Here is a 22,716-nt window from a genome sequence, read left to right on the forward strand (position 1 = left end):
ACCAGATATAAAATAGTTATGATAAAAATAGAAGCACTACCTCTAAAAAACACACACAAAAAATAACAAATTTCAAAAGTTCTCAAAAAAAAAAAAAAACTAAACCATAAAAAAGAACATAGTTCTTTAAAACTTTTTAAATGTATCAGAAAGAGTCATTTTGGGCCACAGCGGGGGAAAAAGTTCAATTTTGTCGAGTAGTGTAATCTTTTGTCAAAATTTTGACTTTTTATAATTTTTTTTTCACATTTTGTCGTACGAAATGGAACTGCCCATATATGTATTTATGCATTCATATACTTAAATTAAAAAAATATTTAATTCTTTTGAGCTTTATTTTTATTTATTTTTCTATAATTTCATTTTAGATTTGTGCGTGATGGTTATTATATTGTAAATATACGAGTATATCTGTATACATTTCCTTTTTTTAGCTAGCTAGAATGTTCTATGATAGTAGATGTCCAATTTAGAACATGAGCTGTACATATGAAAATTATCTAATAGATAAATTACTTCAACTAATTAATCTACAGTAAAGAATTAAAAATAAGTTAAAATATTTTTAACACAACAATTTGGAGAGTAAATTCTTCAATTACTTAAACAGAAGTTACCAGAATTGACTGTGGTTGCGGTGCCCGGGGACGAATCATCATCGTTGCCTTTTTTAGTGTGTAATCCCAGCCTCGCCAACGAAACCATACTATTCCCTGACGAGCAGTTAAGTCTTGCGGATCATGAAGGTATAGTCCATTTAATCCACGGCCACAGGACTTCCACCACCAGCCACCCTAGAAGATAAATGCAGACAATTCGATTTAATATTTATTATTTAAAAAGATTTGATCGCTACACATCCCAAAAAAAATTAATTCTTAAACTTCATCTTTATTTTCAATTCCATCATCTTAAACTTCATCCCAATCTTCTTTGTCTTATCTTTTTATTCTTGGTAATCTTCTTTATCTTATTCATCTTTACCTCCATCTTTATGTTTACGTTCTACTTCTCATCTCAATTTCCAACTTTGTCTTCTTTATCTCCATATGTATCTATATTCTCCTTCTTCTTTCGTAACGAAAGTTACATTCTTTACTGTAACCACACACACAATTTACTGATGAAATGTTCAATATATCGCTCATCCGAGAGAAATTATTGTTTACATAAATAAAGACAGTCGCTACTGTCATGAGGTTATATTCAAACATGAGTCGGATGGTATGTGAATCTCACTGAAATTCAGACACCATCAGTTGCTCAACGGAATTGATCCAAATTCAAACCTGATAATTTCGCACAATACAGTATTCCAAATGTCATCTTTCGGAGCCACAAAAATAGTTCAGTATGTATACCACAAAGTGTGATCATTGCTATTAATGCCAAACGCAGAACATACATTTTTACAAAATATACTTCATGGGTGGTGAAAACATCAATCGGGACATCAATCCGTGGATACGACTTTGACACCATTTTTACTGGAGAATTTGATGTCCATGAAAAACTAGCTGCATTAAATTTCCCAACTATTTCTGCACAATTCTCATTGAACGCATATTATGAGATATTTTTGTTTATTTTGTTGACAAATACAGAGGCGAACATCGGTGCCGTATTTTTCTGCTGAGCTGATAACACGATCCGTTGCCAATTACACTACTCGACAAAATCGAACTTTTTTTTTCCTCAAGGATCCAAACCGACTTTTTCTGATAGATATGGGGATTTAAAATTTTTTAAAGAATTATGGTTTTTTTTCTATGGCAGAACTTTTTTTTTAAGAATTTTTGAAGTCTGGTATTTTTTTTTAAAGCTTTTTTTTAGAGGTAGCGCTTGTTTTTTTCACATAGCGCTTTAGTTTTTTCACGCTCAGATTTCTGGTTGTAAAGAACTTGGCAGTTGGGCCCGCAACCTTCCAAAAGGTATTTTTTGTTCATTTTTTTCATATTTTAGGTTTGGTTAACGAATTTTAGCTCCAAAGTCTCTCCATAGATTTTAATGAGCGATACCTTAAACGACGCCAAATTAACGCACGAACCATCCACGAAATGGATGGTGGCCTGTGGGAATAGGCTATAAATCATTATTTTGGTAATAATTCAATAAAAATGCTTCTGCTCCCTTCATCTTACCCACCGCGTTTGTTTACATTAGCAAGCCGAACAGAACACCAGTTCTCTATCATTACCAGCTAATAAGGCTTCACCATTTATCATATGACCATATGTTACAACACTTAACATAAATAATACATTTTCCTTACCTTTAACATGCTTGCGCAGTTGAGCGAGCTTCGATCATTGTCTTTATTGTATGTGGAAAACGGACTATTATTTGATCCATACCATGGATCGTTAAGCGAGTCCCCTGCGTTTCCTTCATATCCATCGATTTCAAGCTTATAGTAATCCGCCTCTGAGTGTATTTTAAAGTGAGAATACTGGGCATATCTGTAATCAAACAATTAAATGACTTAACTCAAAAACACTACAGATCTATGAAGGAATCAGTCGATGCCGGAATCGTTATATTACGATATTTTTTATTAATATTATACATACTACTATGAAAAAAACGACTATTAAAAGCCCGCAACAAGGACTAATTTCATGTGCAGTTTTAGCACCAACAACATGCATAAACTATTTATTATGTATTAAATGGTCACTTGCTGGGCCGGATCAACCCTCAACGGGGCCCTAGTCAATACTTTGATTGATTTAATTGACGAATTTGGTAACGATGGTAATTGTATTTATACAATGACGCTTTGACAATCAATTTTATGAAAACGTTATAAGTTTTTATTTCACTTGAAAATTGAAAGAAACGGCTATGAAAAAACGGAGGGCCCCCAAATTGATTGTTGTCGCTCTCATTGAAAGTAGATCTAAAATTTAGTTGCCAGCACAATGTCTAGAAGCGTTACAATAAATAGTCAAAGTTGAAATTTGACTCCGTTGCATATTTGCCTTTTTGTGGTGAATAAAAAGCTAAACTTTGATTTTTGGGATCAATAAAGAAAGTTTAATGGTCATCGCTACACATTATAACTGTACATTATAATATATATACATAAAAATTTCTTTTCGGTGTTTTATTTATCTCCTCACAAACGGCTCGACCGATTTTCATCCAATTTTTTTCGTATATTAAGAAGACCGCTCATAGGATGTAAGATAATTTTTAATTTTTATTACCACCCATCAACTTTTAATAGCGATTTTTTGTTTTTGTATCAAGAAGTGCTTTGATTTAGTTGTCAGTCTGTTTTGTGACATAATCTAATCAATTTTGTTAAAGGAAAAAATGCCAGTTGCACCGTCGAAAAAATCATGTAACATTAATACGACATCGTAAATTAAGTAGCTCTGTGAATAAGTCCTAAATTATTTTTGATCTCTATATTTCGACCCATATCCTTTTAATATCGATTTTAATGTTTTTCGATCGAGTAGTTCTCTGATTCAGTTGTCAGTGTGTTTTGTGAAATAATCTCGATTGAATATCTTTTCTTGGTGTTTTTTTCTTCTTTTTTTTATACCCGTACTCAAAAAAGAGTTAAGGGGTATATTAGATTTGTGGTAAAAGTGGATGTGTGTAACGCAGAGAAGGAAACGTTTCCGACCCCATAAAGTATATATATTCTTGATCAGCATCAATAGCCGAGTCGATATAGCCATGTCTGTCTGTCCATCCGTCCGTCCGTCCGTCTTGTTGAGCGTCCGGATCTCAGAGACTATAAGAGTTAGGGTAACCAAATTTGGTTTCCAGACTCATGTGATATCACACAGCTACAAGTGTATTTCAAAATTTCGCCCCGCCCCCTTCCGCCTCCACAAAGGACGAAAATCTGTGGCAGGCACATTTTTAAAGATACGATAAAACTAAAAACGCAGTATCGTAGAGAATATCCATATCTACCAGAATCTGAATCAGATCGGATCAAAATTATAGCCAAAATGAAGAAATTAATTTTCTGTTGCTTCCTCTGCCCCCTCCTGCTACTAATTCTCTTTCTCGCTCTCACACTCTGCCGCGTATGTACGCGAGCGCTCTCTACCGGAGTTGATGTAGAATCTAAATGGTACATGTATAATCTACATGTTAGATGTAAGATATACATTGTAGATGTTGATAACAGATGTAGCAAAAAAATGAAAAATGTAAATTTTTTTTTTAATTCTAAAATTCTAAAAAATCATAAGCACAAAAATGTATATACTGACTGAGTACGGGTATAAGTAGAGTCGCGTACACAGAAGCGACTCACACGTTCCTTCTCGTTAAATTTAAAACCCCATTGAGCCTATCAGTGCAGTTTGCAGTTTTAAGAAAGTTTTCGGAAATGGCAAAGTCAATGGCCCTATTAATGGCTATAAGCTCAGCTGTGAGTGACGATAACTTTTTGTTGGTAAAGAAACTTTTAACGGATCCTGATTCTTTATGGATAAAGGCAAAATCCACGTGATTGCCTGTGACTGAGCCATCCGTGAAAATTAAATTGAAGTGTTTAGATTTTAAATGAGTTAATTTTTCTTGAGCTAACGAATTTATAAGAACATTACTTGCAGATCTTTTGTTTGGACATGAGCCCTTGAAAAAATCTGTGTCGGTTGAAATTTTGCTGTTAAAACTACGTACATCTGTGATCGGTACAATTGCATTCAAAATGTCTTTAAACTCGTCGTAGACTTTGGCGTAGCTGGTATTCTGTGCCTCAAAATAACTGACCAAAAGCGATGACGCCGGAAGACCATACGCAAAAATCTTAGCCAGCTCCTTAGCTGTAATCAATTTTAGTCTGTATTCAGGTGGAAGTTCGGCAGCTAGATTGTAAATTATATTTACCGGGGTGGACTTTATTAGGCCTAGTGCTCGCCTAAGATGAAAATTTATATGAACTTTAATTTTGTTAGATACCACCTTAGAAATGTTTGCAAATTAGGAACAAGAGTATTCTAATTTGGAGCGTTCAAAGGCTTTGTAAAAATTTAAAGATTTGCTTGGACTAACTCCCAAGTGACATCCACTGAGCATTTGTAAAAACATGTTATTCTTATTTGATTTTGAAATTATTTCATCAATGTGAAGTACTGAGGAGTTATTGGCAGCAATTATTCTACCAAGATTATTTACTTTACCTACCTCTTTTAGTGTTTCATTGTTATGTACTATATTTAATGGACGTTTTCTATTACTAAAATGATTTACGGTAGATTTTGTCGAATTGAATCTTAAGTTTTTACTGCTGCATACCATATTGAATTTATTTATTTTTTCTTTTAAAATCAAAAATTTTGTGAAAGCATAAAATAAAAAAGTCATCTGCATACTGAAATAGAATACAATTTTCATAATTTATAGAATGAAAATCTGATGTATAGATATTAAAAAGTATTGGGCTAAGGCAGCTACCTTGACACACACCCTTGATAACAGTTTTTTTCTGTTTGCCGCATTTTAAAACCCTTTTCTCCAAAAAACTAGCTATAAACCTAATATAGTCTATGTCAAACTCCAAATCTATTAGCTTCCGACACAGCAGAGGTATGTTGACTGCGTCAAATGCCTTGCTTATATCCAAAACCACTGCAACAACCTGAAAGCCTTTGGCTTTGAGATTGGGTGCATTATTTATTACATCATTTATGCAGTGTGCAGTGGAGTGGTTTTTTCTAAAGGCATAAGATCTATTGGGCAGTAGATTGTGCCTATTTATAAAAGATTCCATACGAATCTTTATCATACCCTCCAAGCTTTTAAATAAAACGCTTAGGAGGCAGATAGGTCTGTTGTTTGAGACGATGGAGGCGTCTACATTTTTTTTTTACAGGAATAACCTTTATTATTCGCCAACTATTCGGAATAATTTCACTGAAGAAAATTTCGTTTAATAACACTAGTCAACACTAGAACTAGGCTGTGGCCCAAAATTTAGATTCTTATAGCTTTCGGGGTTTACAAATTTTTAACGAATTAACAAGATAAATTTAACGAGAAAAGTCGAAAGAAAAATAATTCTTGGCATCCATGTTTAGTTTTAGATAGACGCATTAACTAAGCGTCGTTTAAGGTTTTGCAAAACAGCGCCGGATATCTAGTTTTGACCTCCAATCTAGATAAATTTTCCATCGTCATACATTTTTGTATACGCATACGCTCGCTTTCTAGCAGGACAAGAAATGTGATTTTCTTTGCAATTTGCACAGATCACATCAGTACAGATAGCTTCTAATGAATGCGAGCATGAAATTTTATAACATTTTTTTTCTGCTTGTTTGCAATGTTGAGCAAAATGTCCAAATCTATAGCATCTATAACATTGACTAAAGGGAACATAATGTATCACTGGTACTTTTCTATAAAGAAATGCAACTTCTGAAGGAATTTGTGCACCTTTAAACAAGAGTTTAACTCTTGAAGATGGAACAAATAAATCTTTGTTATTCTTATCTCTTGTTTTAATTCTAATCAATTTCTCAATAGGAACCGGAGAGTCGATGTATTCAGCTAATAATTCGTCAGAACTGGATGTTGGTATATTAAAAATTAGACTCGTTTTATATACGAAATGATTAAAAATTTTAGGTTCATAACCATGATTCTTTAATTTATTGGCACTCATTGAGTTTTTAAATTCAATTTTGCATCTGCCAAAGCCTATCTTTGACACAGTCAGAACACCGTCAACTTTCAGTTTCATTAATATACAACTAAGATCAATGGGGTTAATAGGAAATCTTTTTGATTCATGTTCTAATTATGCCTTAACCCGGGGAGCTCTGCCGGGGTGGACCGTTCCCCTTCTCTGCAGCTCGTGGGAACTATATGGATAAAAACGAAAACATAAACAACAACAAAAACAAAAACGAGAGAGGCACTCCCCAAATGCCTGCAGGGAGAAATCCAAGCGGAGAGGCAGCGGCCCAAAGGCCTGGCCCGATCCGCTCAGACGCAGGAAAGACCTGCACGGTGAAGGACGCGGGTATGAATCCGGGTGGGTCCCATCCCAAACCTGGGATGGGTGGAAGACAACACCCAAAACTGATACCATGGTAGGGCAGCTAAGCAATATTGCGGCTGCTCAACCTTCCGGTGAAGCGGCGGGTGATGGCTCACCCTCAACCAGTGTCCAAACCAGGAAATATAGCTATGCCGAAAAGGAGTGCTGGCCACATATCATCGGCAGAACGCCGGAAAGGGCCTCGGCGGTATTGCCCAACTTCAGTGTGGAGCCACAGAAGGTGGCAGCACAACCGAAGAGGCAGGCTCTCAAGAGACGCCCGGACCTGCCGCGAAGCGCTCCAGAGTGCTACCAAACGTATCCTTCGCGCAGATTGCCAAGGAGAGGACTCTGATAGGCGTTCTCGACAAAGGCAGCGCGGAGGGGAAAATACCCAGAAGCCAGTGGAAGTGGGTGGAAGCGGCACTGGCCGACCGCTGCTTCGAGCTTCTGAAAAGGATCCGGGCCACCCCCAGTCTGCAAAGACATGGGATGGTTCCAGGGGAGCATCAAGGTAGTAGCCTGCGAGGATGAGCGCTCCGTAAAGCTATACAAAGCTGCGGTGGCGCAAATCGGTGAGGTCTCCGCCGGGGCAAAGCTCGTCGCTGTGGACTGGAGCGAGGTGCCCAGTAGCCAAGGGCCCGTATATGGGTACCGGCCACTTTCAAGGAGCCCGAGCGGATCCTCACGATGCTGCAGAGATGCAACCCCACACTGCCAACCTCAGACTGGAGGGTGGTCAAAGTGGAGGCATCAAAGGGCCCCACAAATCAGGCAGTGGTAGTCCTAAATAAGGAATCGCTAGCCCCGATCGAGGCAGCCAGAGGAGAGCTTAACTTCGGGTTCAGCTCGGTGACCATGAAGGTCTACAAGTCGGACGCAGCGACCGAGGCGCGTTCTGTCAACAACCCAGTTGAGCAGGACGTTGCCTTGGAGATCGAGGCACCCGAAGTAGACCCGGAGCCGGAGCCGGCCCTGGAGAGCTACTCCTCGGAGACGGAGCTGATGCTCGATTTTGAGGCGTTGTGTCGGGACGAGATACTCGACGACTCTGACGCCGACATAACAGTGGTGGAGAACGTTTCTAATTAAGTCTCTGAGGCTTCTGCAGGTAAATCTCCACCACTGTAAGCAGCATCCGCTGCCCTGTAATCCGCTTGGTCGCAAGCGGAGGGGACATAGTCCTAATCCAAGAGCCCTGGGTGGTAGGGGGCAGGGTCTGTGGATTAGCAACGAAGGACTACAAGCTGATTGTAGCCCAAACTGAAGGTAAAATTAGAACCTGCATATTAGCAAGGAAGCACCTAAATATCTTTCTGCTCCACAATTTTAGCAATGGCGACAATACGGCAGCTAGCCTAGAGCTACAAGGGACACGCCTAAACCTGGTGTCGTCCTACATGGCTCACGAGGAAAGCGATCCTCCCAGTGACCTCGTTCGCAAGTTGCCAGAGACAGCGAGAGGTCGGATACAAGCCTACTAATAGGCTGCGATGCCAACGCTCATCACACCCAATGGGGGAGCTCGGATACAAATGCAAGGGGTGAGTCACTTTTCAGCTTCATCCTGAACTCCAACCTAATTATCGGTAATGGGGTAATGACCCCACTTTTATCATAAAAAACCGTCAAGAGGTTATTGACCTCATCTACTGTCTCACAAACTGTCAGACATATTGAAAAGTTGGAGAGTCCTAGAGGACCACTCCTCTCCGACCACAGGTACATCGAGACAATCCTATCGCTCAAAAGCACCATACCCACTAGCTATACTAACCCAAGGAAAGCGAACTGGGATATGTATAGTGCAAAATGGAGGAACTTCTCCCCCTAGCCCCAAAATGCCCTACACTCAAGACGATCTCAATCGCTGTGGACAATTTCACGGAAGCTTGCAACAAGGCCTTCATGGCAGCTTGCTCCCCAACCAAACCAAGAGGGAAAAAGAAACCCCCCTGGTGGTCTAAACATATAGATACCCCGAAAGACTGCAGGACTCCTTTAACAGAGCCAAAAGCAGCAGCGAGGAAGCGCACTGGGAAAATTACAAAAGTAAGCTAACCCTATACAAAAAAGAAACAAGGAGAGCAAAAAGGGCCTCTGGCACAAATTTTGCTCCGAATGGAGGACACGTCAGAAGCTTCAAGGCTACGCAAGTCCTGTCAAAAACATCCCCTCGGTGGGATACCTCAAGAGAACGGATGGTACGTGGACTAACTCTAGTGAGGACTCCTACACATTCTACTCGATACTCATTTTCCTGGGTGTACGACCATCGAGCCGGCAGACACCCCAAGTGAAGGCCCGGAAACCTCGATGGGGCACATCTCACAAAACGGAATATTAGCTGGGCAGTAAACAGCTTCAAATCCTACAAATCGCCTGGCCCGGACCAAGTCATTCCGGCTCAGTTGCAAAAAGCCGGGTATGGCCATCAACTGGCTGCAAAGTATCTTCAGGAAGATACTGACAGTGGGAAAAATCCCCCGAGCTTGGCTAAAGGCTAAAATAGTCTTTATCCCCAAGCAGGGAAACCCTCACACACAACCCCAAAAGACTTCAGACCAATAAGTCATCGTCCTTCCTTCTCAAAACCTTTGAGAGACTAGTAGGGCTGCAGCTAGGACAACTATAAATCCTCAGTGGCTGTCAGGCGCTCAACATGCCTACCGAAAAGGAAAATCCACGGAAACGGCACTCCATGAAGTAATCTCGGCGGTAGAGAAATCTCTACAAGTCAACGAATACTCCTTAATCGCTTTCCTAGACATTGAGGGAGCTTTTAACAACGTCATACCGGGAGCCATCACAGAGGCCCTGACTGACCTGGGAGTGGATCGTCACTTGATGATGCTCATAGATCAATTGCTCATATGCAGGACAGTGACATCATCAATGGGATCGTCCACTCAGTCTAGGTATGTCAACAGAGGCACCCGCAAGGTGGTGTCCTGTCTCCCCTTCTATGGAACATAGCAGTCAATAAGATGATGTGTGACCTGGAAGGGGGGGCTGCAAGGTGGTAGCATACGCGGACGACGTTGCCATTATTTTCTGGGAAAATTCCCTCTCCACCACTCTGCGATCTAATGACTGCAAAGCTCGCGCGACTCTCAGAATGGACAAAGTCGCGTGGACTGGGAATCAATCCCTCTAAAACGGAACATTGTTTACAACCAAATACAAAATCCCGTCCCTCAACCCCCCAACACTAAACGGATGTAGGCTCTCATTCAGCGACAGTGCCAGTTACTTAGGGTTGGTAATTGACAAAAACTTAGCTGGAACCTGAGCATCAAAGACAGAGTGAAGAAGGCTACGATAGCACTCTACACTTGCAAGAAAGCCATTGGGCTAAATGAACCCAAGAACAGTCCAATGGATTTACCGCTAATAGTCAGACCAATACTACTCTACGGAGTCGCAGTGTGGTGGCCAGCCCTATCGAAGGGGACCATCACTAAACAACTGGGCAAGGTGCAGCGCACTGCAGCCCTATGCATCAGTGGAGCTCTCAGCACAACACCAACGGATGCGCTAAATGCTATCCTATGCTTGCAGAGCCTTGACCTTGCAGGTAAGGAGCAGGCAGAAATGGCAGCAATCCGTCTTAGAGACTCTGACCAATGGGTGTCACATCACACCGGTCATGCGTCCATCCTAAATGGAAACAAAATCGTCCCTACAAAAACGGACTACTGCGTTCCGAGGAGTATACAGATACCCCCTTCGAGACAATCATCCCTCACAGAAACATCTGGCTTGAGGGACCACCTGGTCCAAAGGGAGCCATTCGAATCTTTACTGATGGCTCAAAGCTGGACAACAAGGTCGGAGGAGGAATCTACTCCGAACAGCTGAACATAAGACAGTCCTCAGGCTCCCGGATCACTGCAGTGTCTTCCAAGCAGAAGTCATAGCGATCAAGGAGGCTTTGAGCTGTCTTCAGGAAATAGCCCCTGCGGCAACTCATATAAACATCTATAGTGATAGCCAAGCTGCGATTAAATCGCTGAATGCGATAACATCAAGCTCGGCCACCGTGGCAAACTGTCGCAAATCTCTTCATGAGATGGCTTATCAGTTCGTCATCAGCCTAATATGGGTCCCGGGTCATCAGGACATTGAAGGCAACTGCATAGCGGACGAGCTGGCCAGAGCTGGCACAACAATCCCCCTTCTCCATGATAAGGAGGATATTCGTATGCCAATGGCCACCTAAGCTCAAAATAAAAGAACACTTTAAGCGATTAATAAATGACAGATGGCAAACCGTGTCACTATGTCGATAACTCGGCAAACATGGCCTAATATTAATAAGAAGCGCACCGATGAGTTTTGGGAGGCACACATGCAAGCAGGCTGGGGGCCCTGGAGACTGACATTTCGGACATGTCTACAATCAGTCCCAGACGGATCGCAGGCTTCATAAGGGCATCCGGATGGGATAATGGATAATGGTCTCACGAGGGAGAAGGGAACGTAATATGCGGTATAACCTCAACCTGCCCTATATACGAAATGATTAAAAATTTTAGGTTCATAACCATGATTCTTTTTTTTTTTGGTACTCTTTTTTTTTTTTTTTTTTTTTTTTTTTTGCCAAAGCCTATCTTTGACACAGTCAGAACACCGTCAACTTTCAGTTTCATTAATATACAACTAAGATCAATGGGGTTAATAGGAAATCTTTTTGATTCATTTTCTTTGCCAGTAATTTTGTCTACATACCCTATGTAGGGTCCCTTGTGTTTGTCATGGTAAAATATATTCACATTTTTTTCTTGAGCTCTGTTTGTTTTATTTGACTTGTTTCTTTTTGAAGTTTAATTATTTATTTATTTATTTTTTTTTTATTTCCGCACTAAACTGTTCACCTTGAAGGTTTGATTCCGACTGATGTTTCTTGGTGTTTGAATTAGGTTATTTTCTAATTGTGCTAAAGTGAAAAATGCCATCAAGACGCAGGGGGGCCCAGTTGCACCGTCGAACAAATCATGCAACATCAATGCGACATAATAGATCAGAAAGAATAGTCGAACAAGTCGAAGAAGTTAACGAAAATGTGCGTCAACCTGATTCTCAATCACAAGAGGTACGAAATGAACAAAGACAATTGGAGCGGAGACGTGGGCGCCGCTACATAATTGACAATATTAGAGAATATGACCGACAACGCCAACAAGTGCGTAGAGCATTTACATCAACATCGTTCCTGCTCATCGGCACGGATCCAGATTCAAACATCTTCCGGAGGTTCATTCGAAAATTCATGCTTCCGAATGACATCGTTCGGAGCAACAGAAATAGTCAACAATACTGCGGAGAATGGTCTACAATACAATTCCTCATTTAAAATCAAAGGACAAGATCACAAAGTAGTCTTATTGCTGCCAATGCCAAACGAAGCACATAAGTCTTTACAAATATACTTCATGTGAGTGAAGGCATAAATCGCGCACCCGCAAATCGCGTAGATGTTCGTTGCGGTTACCATAAACTCAGTTCGGCAAAAGCCAGGCGCATAGTTGGAGAGGTGGACGAACTACTTAAGCAGCACAATGAATTATTGAAATAATTCATCAAACAAAAATACAAAACGAGAAGGAACGTGTGAGTCGCTTCTGTGTATTTTGAAATACTTTTGTAGCACATGATATCACGAGTCTGGAAACAAAATTTGATTGCTCGAGCTTTTATAGTCTCTGAAACCTAGGCGAAAAACAAGACGGACAGACAGATATATACTCGGCTATTGATGCTTATCCAGATACAAAATACGCCCTGAGGAAAAAGATAGTGTAATTTCTGCGGAAATATAACATCCGTCTGCTGATTAACTACTGTTCGATATAATTACCACAAACATGATTCATGGCCCATGCAGTGATTTGAATCGCTTATCGCCTTGCATATAAGATGAAACATTCAAAAGCGTTTTCCAAAAGATTTAAAATATATCCACCATATTGAAGGTACAATTTTGATAATGGCGGTATTGACAATCGATGGGTAGCACAATAATAAAAAAAAAGTGAGATCTCACATTTCTAATGGATGAAATATATGCAAGTCCCCCCGCTTTGTTTTTTGCTTAAGCTTTCAAATTCAAATTTCATATATTTTTGGGTTTTTTTTTTTTAAATTTTCGACTTTAAAAACTCGGGAAAAGTGGAAAAAAAAAATAAATAAAAGCACCTCTGAAAAAAAACATGAAAAAATACCAGATTTAAAAAAATTCTTTAAGCCTAGTACTCAGATCGAAAAACTGTTTGCCAGCAAACGAATGTCATATATTCTTCGAGCAGCCAGTGTGTGACCAGAGGTGTGCACAGCATTCCGAACGGTTACTCTGCTCAGACAGCTGCTTGGTTTTGTTTAAAGTTAATAAAATGCACTTCTTCGGCTGGGGCCGCTCTTCCCCAGGCATATCCTGGGCTCCCCAATATTTTATTGGCAAGGTAATGTGTCTCACTGACATCCTGAAAACCAGTACGAGTCTGTCTCATAAAAGTGCGCATTTCGGCCTCAATCTCACGGCAGGCCAAACATGACCAAGTCAGACCCATGCGTTTTGGTATGAGATCGTGTAGACGTCCAAAATTGCCCCCACCAGCACATTTTATATGGGCGATATTGTCGCACAGCCAGCAGAAGAGGAATGTATCGCCAACTATGTTGCCTCCGAATTCGCATTTCTTTGCACTGCAGACAAGAACCATTTTTGACAGCAGTTGAGTCACTGTGCTCGAAGAAAAACGCAAAGTGGGATCGCAAGCGATATAAGAGTGCAGGCAGCAGAGCGAGCGACGATCAGCAGCAGCAGCAGACGATCCAGCGAAGTGAAGAAAACAAACGGTGAAGCTCACGAAACAGCAATTCAAGAAGATGCAGATGCAGAAGAGAGCTTGCACTTATGCTCTCCAGAGCGTGTGTTGATAGGCGATGTAACGTATTGTATCAAATTGCCTTCCGTATAGAGCGTAGAAAACAGTTTTTGCCGTAAAACATTTCTTATCGGTTTCATACGAATATCAACCCTGATTCTGTTCGCTAGGTGTTTTTTTCGATCTGAGTACTAGTCAAAATTTCGACTTTAAAAAAATACCGCCAAATATGATGAAATTTGAATTTGAAAGCTTAATATCTTCCAGGCGTTAAGCTACAGATAAAAATTGTCTGGGTCGGATATAGCTGCAATGGTCAGCTTTTCAGAACTGCAGAGTGCAAAGCGCGCGGTTCTGCTAGTTCTACATAAATCATAAGTTCACAAATTTATATACTCAAGAAGTTGGTTCTCCTTCTTCTAGAAGGATCCGTCCGATCCAATACAGTAGGTCCAATATCGACCGACTCTTCGAAGCGTAGAACGTTCGCACATCCATTCCCGCCATCAGCAATTATTTGTTTTTCCAATTCTGCTAAACAGCCTATTCTCATACAGTTTACCAAGGTCAAACGGCATTTTCAGCCCCGTGTTAATGATCTTCGACTAGTAAAGCCGGTGTTTTCACCAGGTCCTTACGACGTTCCCGGCTGTGTACTCAGGCTCTGAAGCTCTGTGTGGACCCTTGATTAAACTTTTTGCCCTATCTTTATGCTTCCTCCGATCTGGAAAAATCTTTAAACTTGACCTTTTAGGGTTTCCGCCCAATTTTTTGTTCTAGGTCTTGAAGAGACGTCAAAAAACCCCTTCTCTTCGCCTGTTAATGTTACTTCTAGAGTACCATAGCGCAGCCATCTAGGCACCTTACTTACTTACTATTAGCATTCGTTAATAATTACACTAGTTAACACTAGAATTAGGCTGTGGCCCAAAATTTAAATTCTTATAGATTTCGGGGTTTAAAAATTTTTAACGAATTATGGTTTTTTTTTATGGTGTAGTTTTTTTTAAAAATTTTTTAAAATGCATGCCAAGAATTATTTTTCTTTCGACTTTTCCCGAGTTTTTAAAATCAAAATTTCGAGAAAAAAAACCGCAAAAAATTATGAAATTTGAATTTGAAAGCTTAATATCTTCCAGGCGTTAAGCTGCAGATACAAAAGGTCTGGGTCGGATTTATAGCTGCGTTTGTCAGCTTTTTCTAATGCGGAAGGGGGCTACGAAGCCCACACCTTCAGTCAGCGGCCAACGAGCAGCGAACAGGACAAACGGATGCCTGGCGAACTGCAAAGTTCTATGCAACCAGATATAAACAACTTAAGTTATGTGAAAAATAGAAGCACTACCTCTGAAAAAAACAAAACAAAAAATATCAGATTTTAAAAAAATCTTTAAAAAAAAATCTGGCGTTTGTCAGCTTTTCAGAACTGCAAAGTTCTATGCAACAAGATATAAGATACTAAAGTTATGTGAAAATTAGAAGCACTACCTCTGAAAAAAACCAAGAAAAAAATACCAGATTTTAAAAATTCTTAAAAAAAAAAATCACACCATAAAAAAAAAAATAAAGTACTACCACTAACCATACAGTATATAGATGTGCCAGTTCATACAACGAAAGGGGCATAAATGAGGATTGGGTTCCCAGATCTTGGGCTTTGGAATGATAGGTACGATATATACACGAGACGGAACATGCAAGCATGCATTTGTTGTGTACGCGAACAATGCAAAAAATATGATTGCCACTGATAAACATAATTTTAGTTGCCGAAACCGACTTTAGTTTCATAAGTATTTCAAATGAAAAAAAAAGGACTGGGGTGAAAATGTGGCCCCACAATTTTTGGTTGAATGGTTGCCGGCCCTGAATAGGTTGATTTTGGTTTTGAGGGCTTTAAGATTTAAAGTTGTTATTTATTTTTACTGTGCATACATAATGGGGATCCAGGCGAGAGGGGGTGGGCAAAATTAAAAAACAATTTATAAACGTGAAGGAAAGTAAATGGGGACGCGACTCATTATATACATTTTTGAGCATATGATTTTTTAGAATTTCAGAATAAAAAAAAAAAAATTTTACCTTTTACATTTTTTTGCTGCATCTGTTATCTACATACATTTATTTTTTTATACCTACATCTAACATGTAGATTATACGTGTACCATTTATATTCTACACTCCGCTGGGGGTTGCTCGCGCACTGAACGCGGGAGTGTGTGCAACGCAGAAAGAGAATCAGTAGCGTGTTTCATTCAGGGGGAGACGGGTGAAGCAACTGAAAATTAATTTCTTCATTCTGGCTATAATTATGATCGGATCTGATTCAAATTCGGCAATCTGGTAGATATGGTCCTTCTGTACTGTCTGTCCGTCCGTCCGTATCTTTGAAAATGTGCCTGCCACAGATTTTCGTTCTTTGTGGAGGCGGAAGGGGGGGGGGCGAAATTTGGAAATATTAACTTGTAGCAGTGTGATATCACATGAGTCTGGAAACCAAATTTGGTTTCTCTAGCTTTTATAGTCTCAGATTAGGCGCTCATCCCCCGTCGGACAGACAGACAGACGGACGAACGGGCAGACGGACATGGCTATCGACCGGCTATTGATGCTGATCAAAAATATATACTTATGGGGTCGGAAACGTTTCCTTCTCTGCGTTGCACACATTCACTTTTACCACAGATTGCCCCTAATACCTTATCTCTTTTTAGTTCGGGTATAAAAATGAAGTTATAGCCAGAATGAAGAGTTGCTAACTTCCCCAGGGCTAACAGAAAAATTTGTTGAAAAAACAAAACTCCAAATAATGGCAAAAAATATAATAGCCACTGATAAACATACAAATTAATTAAACAAACTTTAAATTTATAAGTTTTTATTTCAAATGAAAAAAGAAGGAACTGGGGTGAAAAAATTGACGGCCCCAGATTGATGGTTGAGGGTTGATCCGGCCCTGAATAGGTTGATTTTGGTTTTAAACTTTAAAATTTAAAGTTGTTATTTATTTTTACTGTGTAGTATTACATTGGGGATCCAGGCGAAAAATTGTGTTTATTTATAAACGCTTTGAATAAAATAAATGTACACATCCAGTAGAACATTTTCCAGAGCTTTAGCGAATCTAATTTTCAAGATAATTTTAGTTTAGGAGCTATAAGCATAGATAACATAATTTATTTTTATATATTGTATTTATTTCCCACCCCCACCCACTCTGCCCATTCCACAGTTATGTTGCGGCAGGCCAGCTCAGGTTGCTACATCACATCAGCCCTCAAAACAAAATGAAAAACCAATTCAAGCGGCAAAAAATTGTAGAGCCCACACACAAGTACAGTATGTGTGAATACATGGCACACACACGTTTACGTAAACTGAAATCTCGAACAAAGTCGGTTTCGGCAGCTAAAAATTATTCTATGCATGCAATCATATATTTTGGAGTGTACGCGTACACAACACATGCATGCTTGCTGCAGTCGGCTCGTGTGACGAGCCGAACGCGGCCATTCCCAAAGCCGAAGATCTGGGAACGCACGCTGCAAACTCAGCTGCGCCCCTTTTGTTGTATGAACTGGCACATCTATATTAGTGGTACTACAAAAATTTTTAAATCCCGAAATCTATCAGAAAAAGTCATTTTGGTTCACAGCCTAAATCAAAAGTTCAATTTTTTCGAGTAGTGTTACCTGCCTTTAGTATTGTAACGAAATATCAAATTCAAATTGTAGCGCCCTTAGAGCCCTTGACCCGGGCTATCGATAGTTAGCGGTCATCTCGAACGGGCAGACGTAGGGCAGAAAAGAAGAAGAAAAAGCACATGTATGAAGAAAAGATCAAGCGTGAAGGTTATGCGCTAAGAATAAACTGAAGAAATAAGGTGAAGGTGTGTTATAATTTCACGGAATAGGACGGCTACCGAGTTTAGGCCGCTGCCTTTGTTAAAGTTCAGCCCCCCAACCTGAAAGGAAAATCCGCTCGGCCCGCCGCGTAGCACAATTTTGTTACATTGGTGTCAGGTGTGGGGTAGCGATCAGATCCGCAACGATCTCAAGCCATAATGCCAAAACGAGGAGGAAAACAACGTGACCGTTCCGTGAATCCGGAGTCCGAGGTAGTGACGCCAGCTTCATTGACGGCGATTTTAACCGCTTCCCAGCACCAGATGGATCTCAAAATAGAGAAGATGTTCGATTCGTTTCAACGAACGATGCAACGTGTAATGGAGGCCCCCCCACGAAATTCGTCGGTCCCTTCCCCAGAAACACTGGCCAGACCTCCCGCCGCATGGACGTTCGCAGCAGATGCAAGGGAAAACGACGCGGTGACTGTGTGCCCAGAGAGCCCACAGGCCGCCTCTACCCTGCGACCTTCAAGCGGCCGAGTAACTGCCTTTCAACCTGGAACACTGCCTTCGTACGACGGCTCGACATCTTGGTCTGACTACGAGCGAATTCTGGAAATGGTGGCGGAGAATCAACAGTGGAGCGACGCTGAGCGCTGCCTGGGAATAGCCCTGAATGTTCAAGGGCAAGCCCAAAAGTACTTCAGCACACTACCAGTCAGCACAACTCGCAACTATCAGCAACTAGTGGTATCGATGCGAACACAGTTTGCTCTGGACTGCCAGGCCAGCTACCTACAGTTGCGCAACCGCAACTCAGCTCCGCGGGGCGAGAGTTCACTGCCACCTACATAGCCCCCCAAAAAAAAATAGACGTCCAGGTGCCGCCACAACAGGTGTCGCGGACAGCAGAAGCCGCCAACGACGAGCGAAGGGTGCCAGAAGAGGAAGAAGTACTTCGGATATGGGAGCTCAACAACCCCAGCGATGCACCGACAGCTACGTACTCCCGTAACACATTAAGTGACAAAAGCTTACATTGTGTAATTCTATTTCAGAAACGCCCGGTACGGATGGTGGTAGATACAGGGGCCTCAGTATCCCTGCTCAACAGGCGGGACGTGAGGGACGCACTGCGTACCACCGCTTGCCATGTGGTTCTGCGGGGACCATCCTCCGAGACGTTTGCTGCGACGCAGCGCGTCTCCGCAACTATACGGATCGGCCACCGCGCAGTGCTGCAAGACTTTCTGCTGGTGGACGGCGCCCCGCCCAGCCTGCTGGGAGTCGACTTTCTCCTCCAGAACGAAGCGACGGTGGACCTAAGCGCGATGCTCCTTAAGTTTGCCTGGGGTACGGTGCCATTGCACGTTACGAGTTCTATACAAGGGAACGTGCTCTACTTAACGGAAAGAGCGTGCATACCACCCCGGAGCGACACGCAATTTAACCTGAGCTGCGCCCCGGTGACGCCGCAGAAACAAGTGGTCCTAGAACGTGGAGAAGTATCGGATCTACCCTCGGGCACGGCTCTGGGTAGCGCCATCGTAGACGCTACCGGTGACACCCTAATGGTACGGATCCTGAATTTCAACGACCAAGAAGTGAGCCTGCCACCGCTAGCGGTGTTGGGCGAATTGAAAGCGGTAGACGAAGTGCATAAGAGGGCGGAGTCGGAGGAGGATCCCATAGATTGGAATCCTCTGCTGGATTACGTCGAGCTTGGCGTCCGGAAGCCGCTGGTGAAGTTACTCTGTCGTTATCGCAAATCATTTGCCAGAAACGACGACGAGACGACAAGACAAGACCGACATCACGCACCATGTCATTAACACGGGGCAAGCACGGCCCCACAAGCAACCACCCCAGCGGTTGGCGCTAGCGAAGAGAGAAGAAGTGGAGCTCCTGCTAGCGGAGATGCGCGCCAACGGAGTGATACGTCCTTCCAACAGCCACTGGTCCTCACCTGTAGTATTAGTCCGTAAGAAGGATGGTGCGACCAGGTTCTGCGTAGACTACCGACGGCTCAATGATGTCACGATTAAAGACCCGTATCCCCTGCCGAGAACGGAGGACATTCTGACGACCCTGCATGGTTCCAATTGGTTCTCTACAATGGATCTGCAGAGCGGCTACTGGCAGGTGGAAATGGACGAACTTTCCAGGCCAAAGACTGCTTTTGCCTGTGGCGCCAGATTGTTCGAGTTCAACGTAATGCCGTTCGGATTGACCAATGCCGCGGCAACGTTCGAGAGGCTGATGGACGGATTGTTTGCTGGCCCCACCTGGAGATCAACGCTGGTATACTTAGACGACATCATCGTGCATTCGAGCACGGCAGAGGAGCATTTAGAGCATTTGGAAAAGGTGTTCGAACGACTGGCAGCAGCGGGATTAAGACTGAGCCCAAAGAAATGTCAATTTTTGAAGAACGAGGTCAACTTTCTAGGACACGTGGTGGGCAGTCAGGGTCTGCGGGCTTGCCCGGAAAAGATAACTAAGGTCACTGACTGGCCAAGACCGCAAAACCAAAAGGAGGTGCGCTCATTTGTAGGGCTCTGCTCTTATTACCGGAAATTTTTCAACGACTTCGCAACGATCGCCAAACCCCTCCACGAATTGACGGAGGCTCGGCGCACCTTTACCTGGACCACAGCTACGGAGCAATCTTTCGACACGCTGAAGACTAAGCTAACTACAGCTCCGATCCTAGCCTTTCCAGAACCAAAAGAGCTTTTCGTGTTGGACACGGATGCCTCTGACCATGGGGTAGGCGCCGTACTGAGCCAGATGCAGAACGGTCAAGAGGTGGTCATCGAATATTACAGCAAAACTTTCAGTCCTGCAGAGCGCAATTATTGCGTAACTCGAAGAGAACTGTTGGCCGTAGTTAAGGCCACCAAACATTTTCACCATTATCTCTACGGACAGAAATTTGTCGTACGGACGGACCACGCGTCACTTAAATGGCTCCTCACGTTCCGGGAGCCGGAAGGCCAAGTAGCAAGATGGATCGAGAGACTGCAACAGTACGATATGGACATACAGCACCGCCCTGGGAAACGCCACGGTAATGCAGACGGACTATCTCGCCGTCCCTGCAACGATTGTCGAGTTTGCGAAAAAGCAGAAGAAAAGGCGGGACGAGTACTTTTCCTAGAAGCAGTACCAGAACCTCTAAGCGAACACCAGAAGAAAGACACGGAGCTAGCAGTCGTCTATGAATGGGTGGTGCGAGGAGAGAGGCCACCGAAGAGTACAATTTGGGGTGAGAGTCCAGACGTGAAAGCTTATTGGCACCTATTCTCTCGTTTACAGCTGAAGGAGCTAGTGCTTATGGTCACCAACCGAGATGGCGAACAGGTCCCTGTCATCCCGATCGCAGTACAGCCGCAAATCCTGCAAGCCGTCCACCAATCTTCCACCGGAGGCCACTTCGGTATAAGGAAAACTCTGGCCAAGGCTAAGAAACGGTTTTACTGGATCGGGCTAAGCGCGGACGTAGCAATATACTGCGCTCGTTGTTTGGCGTGTCAAGCCAGAAGCGGTCCGGCCAGACGAACGGTCGGCAGGCTCCAGCCCAGCGCCATAGGTGCCCCATTCGAACGAATCGCCATAGACATACTGGGCCCCTTACCCACCACCACCCGGGGCAACCGATACATAGCTGTCGTCATGTGCTACTTTACCAAGTGGCCGGAATGCTTAGCTCTACCGGACCAGACAGCAGAGAAGGTGGCGTGCGCCCTAACGGAAGAGGTGTTCTGCCGGTATGGAGTCCCCTTTGCGCTTCATTCGGATCAAGGAAGGAACTTTGAATCGGAAGTTTTTCGAGCCTGCCTACGATTAATGGACATCGAAAAAACCCGCACCACCCCCCTCCACCCACAATCAGACGGGATGGTTGAACGTTTCAACCGCACGCTGCTCAGCTATCTGGCTAAATTCGTAGATGACCATCAACGGAACTGGGATGAACGGTTGCCGTGGGCGCTGTGGGCCTACCGAGCAGCAGTTCACGAGGCCGGGAGATGCGATTGCCGTGTGAGCTGCTGTATGGCCGACCAACACCCGACGCAGAGAGCTACCCGGCCTTTGTAGGTAAACTACAATCTCATTTGCGAGAAACACATCATGCCGCAAGGGAACACCTGAAGGCCGCGGCAGGCCAGCAAAAGGACCGTTACGACCCACGCTCCCACACCGTCCAGTTCGAGCCGGGTGATCTCGTATGGCTGTATGCACCCGTTCGGAAAGTGGGACGATGTCCGAAGCTCCAATCAGACTGGATTGGCCCCGCCACTGTGATCCGCAGTTCGTCCGACCTAGTCTACGAGATACGCCTTCCCGGAAAACGCACCACCAAGACGGTACACGTAAACCGACTAGTGAGCTACAACGCACCTGTTCCCGAATAAGTCGTCCAGGAGTCTCAACTCCAAGAGGGGGGCAATGTAACGAAATATCGAATTCAAATTGTAGCGCCCTTAGAGCCATTTACCCGGGCTATCGATAGTTAGCGGTCATCTCGAACGGGCAGACGTAGGGCAGAAAAGAAGAAGAAAAAGCACATGTATGAAGAAAAGATCAAGCGTAAAGGTTATGCGCTAAGAATAAACTGAAGAAATAAGGAGAAGGTGTGTTATAATTTCACGGAATAGGACGGCTACCGAGTTTAGGCTGCTGCCTTTGTTAAAGTTCAGCCCCCCAACCTGAAAGGAAAATCCGCTCGGCCCGCCGCGTAGCACAATTTTGTTACAGTATTAACAAACTCTCAAGTACTCATGTAAGGACATTTCCTTTCACTCTCGATTGCAATCTTATCTCAATAACTTTCAGTCATGGTGTGGTGTAAATATTTTACACCTTAATGCCTCGAAATGCAAAGTAATGATATTTCATCGTACCAGCACTTTGTTGGCTCCTTAACGACTCTTCGGTGATGCTCTTGAGATAATTACTTTTGT

The 22,716-nt window shown here is 42.8% G+C and overlaps 1 protein-coding gene across 4 annotated transcripts in view; it reads right to left on the reverse strand.

Moving 5' to 3' along the window:
• Positions 1 to 333: 333 nt before the first annotated feature.
• The window catches only part of LOC111077067, a 70,995-nt gene continuing 48,612 nt past the window's right edge, over positions 334 to 22,716 (reverse strand). For all 4 annotated transcript variants that reach the window (XM_041594233.1, XM_041594230.1, XM_041594231.1 and 1 more), the window contains 2 exons: positions 2,273 to 2,459; positions 334 to 794 (listed from right to left, as the gene is read on the reverse strand). In XM_041594233.1, the coding sequence (XP_041450167.1) occupies positions 603 to 794; positions 2,273 to 2,459 (379 nt within the window). In that variant the 3' untranslated portion in view covers positions 334 to 602. The remainder of the gene's footprint in view (positions 795 to 2,272; positions 2,460 to 22,716) is intronic.

Source organism: Drosophila obscura, unplaced genomic scaffold (genome assembly GCF_018151105.1).
Source record: "Drosophila obscura isolate BZ-5 IFL unplaced genomic scaffold, ASM1815110v1 contig_24, whole genome shotgun sequence".
Taxonomy (NCBI): Eukaryota; Metazoa; Arthropoda; class Insecta; order Diptera; family Drosophilidae; genus Drosophila; species Drosophila obscura.